Here is a 13,896-nt window from a genome sequence, read left to right as displayed (position 1 = left end):
ATAACACGCACATTTCTCTCGTAAATACGTGTGCTTGAAATGGCATTTGATGGATGAGAATTTTAACATCGGACAGAAATGCATAATAGCAGTGGAAATTCCGAGTGGAGTGCAAACATTTTTTAGCAAGTGTTCCTTTAGGATATTTGAAAGAGATATAAGTCGAATCAACAATATGACCTAAGTGTTTCGATGAAGGAATAATATTCCTGTAATCAGCTAAAATCTTTTTTAAATCCATTAATGAATGTCATAATTCGCAAAAATCCAGCGTTTCCTGGGACATAGGCAACCCGGACGAACATTCCCGCATTGATCGTTTTCCCGCATTCATCGTTTTTTTCATCCTTCCCACTGAAAAACGATAAATCAAGGTTCGACTGTATACAGAAGCCAAATGCCATGGTTCAGCTTAAATCTATTCCACTTGATAAATTTGGCTTATGAAATGTATGAATACTGTCCTGTCCTGCAAGACTGCCTTCATTCTCTGCTGTAATCTGTCAGCCAATTAAAGTAATTACTTATACCACTTTTTCAGCGGCGAAACAGGTAAGGAGTCTGCTCTCTATCTTGGTCATAATCCTAAACTTGGTACCTAGTGTGACATTTGTCTGGGCCTTCCTGATTTTTTTATTTCTGCTGCATGTATTTTTGGAAAATGTTGTTGACCAGGGTGGGGAATTTGGCCACTAATGGAGGCATCCCAGGTTAAAATATGGGTTAAACCTAAAAATATCCTCTTAGTAAAAGGTGGCCCATAAAAAGGAACTTTCCCCCCTCAACCTTAATATGTTATCTACTACCTTGTGGATTAGTGGGTTGTGTTGACCCTTGAGTTGAAGCACCAAGTTGGTGCTCGCATGCATTTAAATATTAATTATCCAATTTATTTACTGTCGAATCATGGCCTGTAAATCAAACAATGGAGTAGGCATTTTTTTAGGAATACTGTCCTGTTTCAGAAAAAAATGTAGCAATCTTTACGTTGATTTAATTTAGTCTCCTTTGTGTTTCCTACTCTGAGACTTTTCTTTAAATTTGCACAGGTACCCAGTGATGCTGTACTTTTGAGATTTTTACGTGCCCGAGACTTTAATGTGGAGAGAGCTTTAGAAATGGTTTCATCATCTCTAGTATGGAGAAAGAAGATGAATGCGGATGCCATTTTGAAGACGTATATAGAACCGAAAGCTGTGAAGGAGTTTTTTCCTGGTGGTTGGCATCATTTTGACAAAGGTTTGTCCTTTCAACAGGTGCTTTTCATGCATGTTATCTGTATTAAATCTTCCTTGTGCATGTACCTTATTCGATGATTATTTCAAAACTATCAGTTAGTAAATTTGGTTTTTTCTTAGCTTTTATCTGGGTATTTAACGCATATTTCATACTATCAATTTTCTGATTCTGTTGCGATAATTTATTGCACAAATTATTACTTTTCTTATCATATTGTCTTAATTTTGCCTAAAACGCCTAACGGGTAACATAGCTGATTACTAGGGATATGCAAAAGTTGGGGTTATTTTATAGCCAAAAGTGGTGTTATATTTTTACAAAAGCGATGTCATTTTGCCATGAAATCAGTGCTATTTTAACGTCAAAATAATTGATGTTGATTGAGAGCCATGCTTTCAGTGGCCCACCCATTGCCTTAAATTTAGGATATTATTGACCGGGGATAATTTAACCAATAATATACATGGTGAATTGACTGATTTCACCTATTTTACGTGTATAATCCTTCGCGTATCCATATATCCAGCTTACATAGAAGAGAAATTACTTTTGAATGTCTAATATCAAATGAAATATTGTTATTTTGATCAAATTGTGTTCTTTTAAATTTGTTACCTAATCCGTTAACACAGTGCTATAGCAGGAAAAAATCTTTCTGAGTCCTTATTTGCAGAGGGGATACAAATTGCTTAAAGGCACTTAGATGCAAACAATGTCTCAGACAATTTGAGCTCCTAGATTGCTTTAATGATATCCACTGAACCCCGGGAATTTTGCTTTTGTAGTACAGTGGAACCCCGATCAATCGTTCCCGCATTGATCGTTTTCCCGCATTCATCGTTTGCCGTTCCTGGTCCCAAATAAAGTTTGTTTAAGGTTTTTGGTTCGCTGTCAACTCATGCTGTGTTTATATGAATTAGCTATATGGATGAAAAATGCTTGCACGTAAATTGCAGACTTCCAATTGAATTCCTCATTTTATTCTGAGAATTTTCAAGTTTTGAACAAAGCTCTATTGTCAGTATTAACAGATTTAATGCATTAATAATTTCCATGTTGATTTTTATACTGAAATAGAGTAGTTTCCTTCATCAAAGAAAACGAAAGGCATTGATTGCGATTCGTTACCCACCATTAGTGTATTCATAATACACAAATTATTTGGTTTTTGAAATACCGGTTTAGACGAATGGCAACGGTCAAATTTTATCCTCATTTGAAAAAGGCCAGATTGGCGCCCATGCGATTCCAATCCACGTGACGTCACAGGGACCTAGTTTCTACACGAGAGGATAGGAGTTATACATCGTCTGAGGTTACCAATGCATGCATGAGGCACAGAGCTCTGGGAAACATGCCTTAATAATCACCTATTAAAACTGGCTAAGGTCAGAAAGTTTTCTTCGTTTGATAAGGTATTAATAAACCTTTTTTAAGCCAAGCGCTACCAGCCAGCAAGGTACTCAGCTACCCGCTAGCATCCTGCGTCCTATCAGCGCTCAGAGCCTCGATCAAGGTCACCTCACAAGGCGGGAGGGGGAACCAGAAATGCATCGCACGGACTTTTTCCCATCATTCCTACTTACGCGTTGCGTATTCGCACGCTTGAAATTTTTCACTTTTCATTTAATCGGGAAAAATAGATATCGTCATTTAAAAATCTAAAAGCGTGAAATACGTACTCCAGGAGTAATAATCTTTCGATTTAGGCAATAAAAAAATAATAGGAAACCACCCTATTGAGATATTAGTTAATATTTATGGTAGAATTTTTTAAAAATATTTTAACGCTGCTCAAAAGACATTCTCAATTGCTGTTCTGCTCAATTATTAGTTTATATTTTTTTGAGAAATAAGCATGTATTTATTTCGCAAACCAACTGAATGAACAATTGTACGACTGCTGTCCCTTACCACAAAGAGGGGTAATATAAGACGAGGGGTCCGGGTACCTGCTCCCGGATTTCGAGAGTACGCTCCCGCTAGTTAGGTCCCGAAACTAAGACTTCACAAACCTGCGACCGTCATAAAAGGGGGAGAGTGAGGAAATATATATTTTCGGCATTTGTTCTCCTGCGTGGAGAAATCTCAGTCAAAAATTTGCAGCCCATTTCAATCCGGCCCGGAGGTGTGCTGTGTATGGCGTGAAATACACAGAGTGCTACCTTAAGGCTACTTTCAGATGTGACAACTTTTCGCCAGTCGCCATTCTCGGCGCGGCACAATGAAATTCAGGCCGCTTTCAAACGATACATCTCTCTGGATTTCACGGCGCTGTGCATGAACGTTGGCCCACGGAAATTCGTTGTGTCGTAAAGCGGCCAATGCACCTCGAAAAACAAATTTGTGGGAGAAGCATGAGCACTAAAAAAAATCATGAAAATAGCGTCTGAGTTGGTGAAAATCACCCATGAATTGGAGAAAATCGCTATTTCCACAAAATTCGCATATTCGTGGGAAAACCCCAGAATTTGCTCTAAAATTCGCGTTATCGCATTTGCGACTTTTGCATGTCCCTATTGATTACGAATCAGAAAGTTTCAGGTTCATATCCTTACTGAGTCGTTACTGTTTCATTTTTAAATGTTTTTACAAGTTGGCTTTGCACGTCTTCCATCATTTTAGGCACTTCATTATTTAGAAGTTTTTGGTAGCCTTATAGGCCTCATCTTTATAAAATAAAATTGAGAAAATAATGTAATAGATTGAGGAATTAATCTTTAAAAAAATCTAGTTTTTTGTTTTATGAAACAAGAAAATATCACAATAAATCTCAAAATTAATTTAAAAACCTATATTTTTATATGAACTAAAAAAGAAATTAAACTGCCGTGCTTTGGTCCAGAGTCCTACTTTTAAAATACACTTATATAATACTTTTTGTTCAAAACCAATAAAGTGGTGCGCATCAATTACAATATCCTAAATCAAATTCTTTCTCTGTAAATATTCAGTGCAATACTAATTCTAGTATCTCAAATATATGATATTTACTTTATCCTTATTTGCAGAGGGGATACAAATAGGGTAGTTTCCTTCATCAAAGAAAACGAAAGGCATTGATTGCGATTCGTTACCCACCCTTACTGTATTCATAATACACAAATTATTTGGTTTTTGAAATACCGGTTTAGACGAATGGCAAGGGTCAAATTTTATCCTCATTTGAAAAAGGCCAGATTGGCGCCCATGCGATTCCACTCCGCATGACGTCACAGGGACCTAGTTTCTACACGAGAGGATAGGAGTTATACATCGTCTGAGGTTACCAATGCATGCATGAGGCACAGAGCTCAGGGAAACATGTCTTAATAATCACCTACTAAAACTGGCTAAGGTCAGATAGGTTTCTTCGTTTGATAAGGTATTAATAAACCTTTTTTAAGCCAAGCGCTACCATTCAGCAAGGTACTCAGCTACCCGCTGGCAGCCTGCGACGTATCAGCGCTAAGCCTCGCCTCAAGGTCACCTCACCGGGCGGGAGGGGGAACCAGAAATACGACGTACGGAGATATTTCCCGGCATTCATACTTGAGCGTCGCGTTTTCGCGCGCTTGAAAATGTTCACTTTTCATTTAATCGCGAAAAATAGATATTGTCATTTAAAAATCTAAAAGCGTGAAATACGTACTCCAGGAGTAATAATCTTTCGATTAAGGCAATAAAAAAATAACAGGAAACCACCCTATTGCTTAAAGGCACTTAGATGCAAACAATGTCTCAGACAATGTCAAATGTGAAGTGAATGTGCACCACATTTTTGGTTTTGAAAATTTTTTAAATTTGTGTAATGTAATTGTGGGACCTTGGGCTTTGGGGATGGAGGTCGTTTGTTTTTTCCTTTTTAGTTTAAATAAAATGTGGGTTTTTAATTAATTATTCAATGTGTTGTGATGCATATCGATAGCTAAGTTCTAACAACACGCATCTTAAATTCGGCCGGTTTGAGATAGGTATCTTAAACAAAGTGTAATAACATTAAAAAATATAATACTAGCAAAAACCAACTCTTTGTTTGCAAATGAATATTTCTTTTTCAGTTTTATGAACTTTTGGTTTTTAATTTCAGTGTACAAGTAAAAGAAAATAATCCTTTTTAGCTCTCCTGAAAAGTTGCTATTTTTGAGATGCGTGTTGCTAGAACTTAGCCATCGATTTACAATGTGATAAAATGTCTTGACATATGTTGATCATCACCATAGTACAACTTAAATATTTTTCAATATTATTACTGTTGTATTGATGCAATATCCTGTTAACAATCAACTGCCTTCTTTAATTTGTTTTCAGAGGGCCGTCCACTATACTTATTACGCTTAGGCCAAATGGATGTGAAAGGACTTATACGAGCTATTGGTGAAAATGGCTTGTTAAACTTGGTTTGTACATAAACTCTTTTTCAAATCTCTTTTTTAGGAGCTTTTTGTGTTAAATTTTTATGCTCATTCTCTGTCTCAATGCATGTACTTATGATATCCGGGTTGCCAGACATCCTTGTTTTGCTCTGCCAAGAATTTGGTGTTATTAAAGAAAATGTCAAGAATTTTGGTGTTATTAAAGTTGAATTCTCTTATGACATATGCTCACATGATTCATGTTGCCTCAGCTCCCAATGATTGGCCATCATGCATAGGTATCCCATCCATACTCCCATTAACCGTGGAGTATTATCACCCCTTCCTACTCTCATTTGGACTCATTCTCCTTTCAATCTTTCATATATAGTTCTGTTATCCAATGAATATCAGATACTTATAATGAAATTTTGATGTTGAGAAGTGCTTTCTTTAGAGCAAATCTGGCAAAATTACCCATCATTGTAGTCCTAATTATCTATCAAAGTTCCTATTAGAAGACCTGCTATGGATTGGCTTTTTCTCCCGCTCTATTCATCCGCAGACTGTGCCAAACTACTTAAATCGCTTGTCCCTGTCACCTGAGCTGCAAAGGAATAGTTGGCTGTTGGGCATGATATAACCAAACACCAAGTTTTCCCTATCAATGCCTGTCTTATCTCTGTGAGATTGCAGAATTTTAAAAATATTTATGCAAAATTTAAAGAATATTGTGTCCAAACATGACGTATTTCTGACATTGTTTATGCCTGTTTTACTTATTTAGGTGGTACTGGTCGAAATACAATGCAAAAGTGGAGAGTGCTTTATATTCTTGCATCATTACTAGTAAAAGAAACCCTACCCCGCTGTCACTGCCTCAAAACATCATGATTGCATCACTGTAGTCAATCAGTAGGCACAGGGCATGTTTTGGGCAGTCAATGAGACATGTAAAAATCATTTTTTTGTGGTTAGAAGGTATGAAGCTCCACACAGGCCATCTGGAGTAATCCAACACCATCTGAGCAGTCAGGAGATGGTGGAAGTAGAGTGCTCACTGAGAAACACCATGCTGAGGCAGTGGCGAGGTTTTGCCACCAAAGATTACAATAGCATAAAAAGACATTGTACAATAGAACACCAAGTATCCAAATCAATGGGGACTATATCCTATTTGGATAATCAAAAATTATGATACCGTAAAACCTCTTTACATCATAATGGAGGGGACTGAAATTTGGGCAATTTGATGTATGGAGGTTCACTATAGAGAGGTTTTAGTGATGTGCACCAATTTTTCATATCCTTTGGAAATGAAAGGCACTACTGTCTTTCAAACTATTATATTTATGCGTTTAAATAAACATGCATGCTTTAGTGAACATATATTTATTATTTAATGATAACACAAAGTGAGCGCTATCACATGATTTTTACCATGATTCGAGAGAAAACGATGAGATCTCTCTTAATTCAACAGTCACTTAAAATGATTAGGATAGTTGGATATCTTTTTTCTAATTTACTGTTAGGTATACTTAAATATGGAACAAAATGGCCATAACTTATGGTTAACATGAAAATTACAGCATATTAAAGGTGTGAAAGAAAAAAAATAAGCGTGAAAGATTTATTGCTGAAAATGTCATTCCATGTATGTAATCGCGGCTGCATTAATGGCCTCTAGTTGTCTTGGTACAATTTGCGGTGGTAGATGAGCAGTCTCGGGGGTGTCTCTTTGGTATGTTAAGTGGAGGTTTTACGAGATAAAGAGGTTCACTACAAAGAGGTTTGCCTATAAATTTACATGTAAATCTGACAGGACCATAGGGGTGGTATGAAATATGGAGGTTTATGATGTAAAGAGGTTCACTACATAGAGGCTTTTACTGTAATTGGATTTTTTCCTGAAAAATGATATTTTAATGAAAAGATTTCATTTCTGGTACATATGCATTTTTAATTAATTGTTAATCAAAAGAGAACATTTTTACAAATTAAATGCATATACTACTGTACATACAATCGTTTTATAGTGGTAGTATAAAAATAAAAGTCATTACTTGCTGAACATCTTGGTCAAAGTAAACTGTTTGACTGTCTTGATCCATTTTCGTACAGCCAGGTTGTGCATTTGCTTCACTGTGAGAAGCTGCATATGGTCACACTCAGGCTGGTGCACCATCCATGCTAATGGTGTTTCAAGGTCGGCAAACGCTTTGCGTGATGTTGTTATAAAAGAATCTTTTTCTTTTCTCTTTTAAATTTTTTTATTTAAGCGATTCAGATAATCGGTGATTCGGATGGTTGGAGTTCAGATAATTGGAGTTCTACTGTAACTAGCTTACATGATTTCAAATTTATGTCATGTTTGGACTCATTCTTTTTAAAATGTTATGCTGATTATTATTGCACGAAATTAGTACCAGACTGGATTGTTTTCTTTTTGGCTACATCTAAGGAAATTCTCCACTTTTTCAATTATGAAGGAGTAGTGATAAAAGCTCTGAGGAGAGTGATAAAAGCAATATTGTTAATCATCTTTGTCTAGCTTCAAAATAGGGTACTAAATGGATGATGGTATCAATAACTTGTAGAGGAGACGGCAAGGTTTCGTTTTTTGCAATATTGCATTTTATTGGTGAAAGGTATCTGAAATGAGCTTAAAATAAATATGCTTGGCATTCCCCTGTCAAAGTTTAATGGCTGTATATCCCTACAGTTGTGCATTCTGGATGAATTCTGTGGGAAAATAGAATCAATTTAGCACTAGTGTAAATATGAGTACTGGCTATAGATAGGTGGATTATTTCCCTACGCTGTAGCCTCACTATGGGCTATACTCATTGCTGCAGACTCTACTTTCAGGGTTCCCACTCAACCGTGAAAACCTTAAAACCGTGAATAAGCCGTGAATTTCGTCTACCGTGAAAAAACCTGGAAATAGCCGTGAAATTCGTCATAAAACCTTAAAAATATCTCAATCTTGATTGTAGAACAACGGTCGACTGATCAAATTTGATATGTTAATCATGTTTTATGGTCAGGCACGCGCAGACTTATAGTCTATAGTCTATAGTCATTTATCTGCACACGAATATTCGAAGTGAAGTAATTGGTCCATACCACGGTCCGTACTATATGACACATTGACCGTTATTTTCCATTTTAATGGCGGAAGTTTGATATTTTGTCTGAGGGTTCAATTACAATGATAGCTTGGGATGGACTAATATTCGAAAAAGGACAAATGAAATAACTTGCATTTCTAATATACCCATAATGAACCATTTACGAAAACTATACGATTTGTAACTCGAAGTGGTTCCCACACAAAAATGAGGGCACATGCCATATGCTTCGAAATATGAGTTTGCCATTTGAATGTTACTTAAGGAAACATTTCTACCGCAAATAGGCTTTCAATTTATGGCAATAGCTCTTAATAGACTGTACTCACCTCATTTGAGTTTATGTGAATAATAACGTGAAAGTGAAAATAACGTGTTTCAGCAGGTATTTATTTTGTCTATAGATATTTCAAACCAAGTGCATTATAATTGTATGAAATTGATTTTTTGATTTACAGTGCAACCTCGATATAACGACACCCCACGGTGCACTAATAAACACTCGCTATAGCGAATTGTCGCTTTACCGGAGGTGGAGCAAATAATAGCCAATATACCTGTTGCGAACAGATATACAGGAACAGGAGTGGTGCGGCGACAGATAAACATCTATCCGATAAACGTAAGCATAAATCCAGACGAAAGGCGATGTTATTTTGCATCACTAAATTTCCTTACTCAAATAACGACTAACTATTCAAACAATTTATAAGCGCCGCACTGAATAAAAATCATGCAAAGCATTGTTTCGTCAATCATTATATTTATCGAACGACAGTTTACCACATAAATTTGAGACTGAGCACTCCATTAACTTCATTTCTAACAGATCGCTAGCAATTGCAGAGGTTAAGGAGTCTTGATGAAAGTCTTCCGGCGGTGAAACCCTCGCTATGGCGAGAGCCAACACCGAAAGGGTCTCGTAAAAACGAATTTTTTAACACGCTTACTATAGGGTCAATTGACGGTGCATCGGCTATCTCTCGTAATAGCGGGGGTGTCGCTATAGCCGTACTCGCTTTAACGAGGTTCCACTGTATTACATTCTATTAACATTTTTAATATAATCCTCGATCTCATGAAGATTGGGTAAGGGAAATTTGGTTACTGCGCAGTAATAACAACGTGCTCAAAAAACATTCTCTCGGCGAGGAATTAAAAAAGGACTTCCGGTGTCCAGGCGGAAGAAGGTCCTAAGGGCATTCGCACATCAAAAGAGGCCACGGTATTCGGCGTCGGGGCAAGAGCGCGGTTGGGTTGGGTCTTTGGTGGGCCCTGAATTTTGTAAACGATAAGTGACGCCATAATAGATATCACTTTTCATTGCTGCATTTACATTCACGGCGTCTGTCGCTTACGTTAATTTTTAGTTAATATGCGGCTGGTGATAGTTTTATTGTTGGCTTATTAGCGTGAATTGTTGAATGAATTTGACAACATTGAGACTGTGAAAACCTGAAAAAACCGTGAATTTCATAAGTCAGTTCATTTCCAAAAGTCCTCCTGAATTTTGATGCTAATTATGAATACAGTTGACTCTCATTAATACGAGCAACATTATTACAAAGTTCTCATTGTTACGAAGCAAATCCTTGGTCCCGACGAAAAGGCCTATCCAATCTATAGCAAAAAAAAACATTATTACGAAATTTTCGATGTTAAAAAATTACAAACCTCGGTCCCAGTCCTGGCGGTTACAAAAATAAGTTTATTATGAAGTTCCACGAAAAGCAATGGCATTTAGGAGGATATACATTACAGTATGTTATCATATTTGATCTATGTTTAAGTTCCCTTCTTGTATTGTGCCCAAGAGCATCGATTTAGGTTCTTTCTTCAGTATACTTCATTATACACGCAACATCATATAACAAGCTTCATTCCTGTGGAATTGCGGTGATCCACTCATTACCGCTCCTAAATTGGATGTACAGTTAGTCTTCTTCCTACACACATTGAGTTTACAAACTGTCAGAGATATGAGCATTCAAAAATTTCATGCGTGCCCGAAATTTCAAATTTGGCACCTTTGGAGTTTGCCAATGCGATACGACGTGGCATAGAGGAACTCGCATTTTGGGCATAATCTGAACAAAGTATCATTTAATCTGGTGTGAAGTCAGGAACTTCTCAGTGTTTTGCCCATTCTTTCTTCCCGCGGACAGCAATTTTTTTCGGCTCCGGCTACGTTACAAACTAGATCCCCACGTCACAATCATGAGTTAACGCACGGTTGTGATGGAGTGTTGCATTCGGCAGGATAACCACTCTCCTCGATACCTTGTATAGGTTTATCAGCTTACGAGCAAGGTCTCGGAATGCATATTTCTCATATATCAAGGACTTCTGCATAATTTAATCACATATATTATACACTTGACTATGAAGATTATAATTGCGGGTGATTGAAGAGATGAGAAAATTCGACAAAGTATGTTTTTTTTTCGATGAATCATAAAAAAAAACGTTATAACGAACATCGTTATTACAAACCTCCGGTTTTTCGGTTCTGTGACCTTCTTAATAATGACAGTCTACTGTATAATTTGATTGAAGTTAATGACATGACAGTAATATTATAGTGTTATATTTACAATGAAGTAAGGTATTTAAAAGAATAATTTTTAGGACTTTAACTCTTATCACACTGAAATTTTAAAAATTTATTTTATGTCATATTGATTCTGAGGGTTAGTAATTAAATCTTTGATTCACTTTTTCAGACCCTCCATATATGTGAAGAAGGATTACGGCTAACAGAGAAAGTAACAAGGACCTTGGGCCGACCTGTTTCAACCTGGGCTCTCTTGGTAGACTTGGATGGGCTGAATATGAGACATCTATGGAGACCAGGAGTGCGAGTAAGTCCACCACCTCCATTGCTTTCTCATAGGTGTTAACTTTACCAATCTGATGAAGATTGAAATAATATAGGAATAATATATATATGTCTGTGGGCTCACAATGTGTAATATGATATATACACTTCATTGGCCATAAAAATTATTTCTCCCGACACTCGTCCCGCTTAACTATTAAATATTGAAATTTTAGTGAAAAATGTACATGAAATTGCTTTACAACATGAAAGTGTAAAAGTAAATTTGTAAAATAAGTCTGCTGTATACTTACTTCTGTAAAAATCTGCACCATGTACATCGCTGTAATATTTCATTTTTTTTTAGAAATATTTCCACGGTATTTGGTAACCTCCGCACAGGTTTCGATGTTAGGGGTAACGGCCGAATCCCGGAATTAGGCAGTCATCAAAAGTTACTTTTATGTATCGTATATTCTTTAAACTCCCTTTGCATACACTTTATAGTTTGCCCTGATACCCAATCTCTCTCCTGCTTCTTTAAGTTTCTGAAAATCTGCGAATGAAAAATTGTGCGAAAAATCCACAGAGAAAAAATCAGTCACCTTGACCGGGATACGAACTCGTACTTAAGCCAGTTAAGCTACCGTGGCATCATTCCTCCAAGTGGATGTTTGTGGACAAAACCGGACTAGGTGGTATGGACCTCTGAGCATATGATACCACAAGCAGTCCAAATGGTACGCACAGTGCCACCACCGGAGAGCAAGTCCCAGACTTAGAACACATAGAGGTGTTTGCCCTTGAATAGTTTTAAGTTTACTGGGAGTAGCTATGGTGATAAATTTACGGGAGTCACCCACAATACACAAATTGTGCGAAAAATCCATTTGACTTGACTGTTATCCCGATCAAGGTGAATAATTTTTTCTCTGTGGATTTTTCTCACAATTTGTGCATTGCATATGACTCTTTGAAAGTTACCACCGTGGGTGGTCCTGGTAAACTTAAAACTTGCTAATGGAAAGTGTAGGAGAAAATATTATCATTTATCAGTGTGATAATTCACAATCCTAGTATTTAATCTGCATGAATTTAATCCCTTTTGGTTAAGTTGGTATCTTGTAAAAGATCTGGTAAACTTATTTCACAATGTAAATTAATATTTCTATTTTAGGCTCTTCTTCGAATAATTGAAGTTGTTGAAAGTAACTATCCTGAAACTCTTGGAAGGCTACTCTTTGTGCGTGCTCCTCGTGTCTTCCCTATAATTTGGACTGTTGTGGGAACCTTTATTCGTAAGTATATCTCACAATTTATCCTGCTCCATGGGGTTAATTAATGAGTCTTTACTTGGCATTAGGGGGTGGGCAGTTTTTTTTTATTTTTTTGACTCAGCACCAATGCTGGGTATTTTTAATGGAGGTTGTGAATTTTATTTTGATCTCAACTGATACCTGATCTGTGCATCATAGTCTTTTTTTAACATTAAGGCCATATTTCATGCAAAGGGCATCCTATTAAGGCTACTGGTGAATGAAATTATGTTTTTGATATTACAAAATTATTTTATTAGACAATTAGTTCTAAGATTTACTAAGTATTTAGGTCAAGTCAAGGTTTGAAATTGGCAGTGTATTGAAACTTGAAAATTATTTTAAAATGTGAAAAATTGCATTTCATTCAGCAGTAGTAGACAATGGAAAAGTTCTTATCGACCTTAGTACCAAGACTTGAAAGAACTTATCTTTATTCTCATACGAAACTATTTCGTTGTGAACTATGCATGATATGATTTTCATGCTTGTTTTGTCAAAATTTGTGTTGGTATAAAATTACACAAGAACTTTATCTGTGCTCTAGAGATTTCAATGGATGCAGATGAATGCAGGATAATATTTTGGAAAAAAATCACTCAGCTCTCTGCCTAATTAGTGAAATTTTTGTGTTTTCTTAATTATTTACCTAAATAAATTTTAGCATCTACCAAAAGTTACATTTTCAAAGTTTTTATCCTTGAAAATGACCAATGTCACGCTTGAAAAAAATGCTGAAGTGATGCCTTGAGTTGGCAGATTCACAGGAAACATTCCATGTTTATGCAATAGAGTGTTTTCTCAATTGTTTGAAACAATGGCACATCACAACATAAGGTTATATTATGCTTGAAGATCAGCTCGTATATGATACAAGGGTTTGCTGATTAATAACTAATTTTTTTCAATATTTTGTCTCTGTGGTGGTACATAATATTTTTTACAATGGTCAAGGAAAACAATGCCAGAAACTGATGTGAGAAACGTTAGGTTCAATAGATTGTTGATGTATTTTTGAATCTCTGACAAAATTTTATTCACTGCAGATCGATTGT

The 13,896-nt window shown here is 36.4% G+C and overlaps 1 protein-coding gene across 2 annotated transcripts in view; it reads left to right on the top strand.

The window, feature by feature from the left end:
- LOC124156223 (SEC14-like protein 5) overlaps window positions 1-13,896 on the top strand; it is a 36,653-nt gene that overhangs the window by 5,335 nt on the left and 17,422 nt on the right. For both annotated transcript variants that reach the window (XM_046530624.1, XM_046530623.1), the window contains exons 7-10: window positions 1,050-1,239; window positions 5,530-5,618; window positions 11,431-11,568; window positions 12,703-12,823. In XM_046530624.1, the coding sequence (XP_046386580.1) occupies window positions 1,050-1,239; window positions 5,530-5,618; window positions 11,431-11,568; window positions 12,703-12,823 (538 nt within the window). The remainder of the gene's footprint in view (window positions 1-1,049; window positions 1,240-5,529; window positions 5,619-11,430; window positions 11,569-12,702; window positions 12,824-13,896) is intronic.

Source organism: Ischnura elegans, chromosome 3, assembly GCF_921293095.1.
Source record: "Ischnura elegans chromosome 3, ioIscEleg1.1, whole genome shotgun sequence".
In the NCBI taxonomy this organism is placed as follows: Eukaryota; Metazoa; Arthropoda; class Insecta; order Odonata; family Coenagrionidae; genus Ischnura; species Ischnura elegans.
This window is presented reverse-complemented; position numbering and strand designations above follow the sequence as displayed.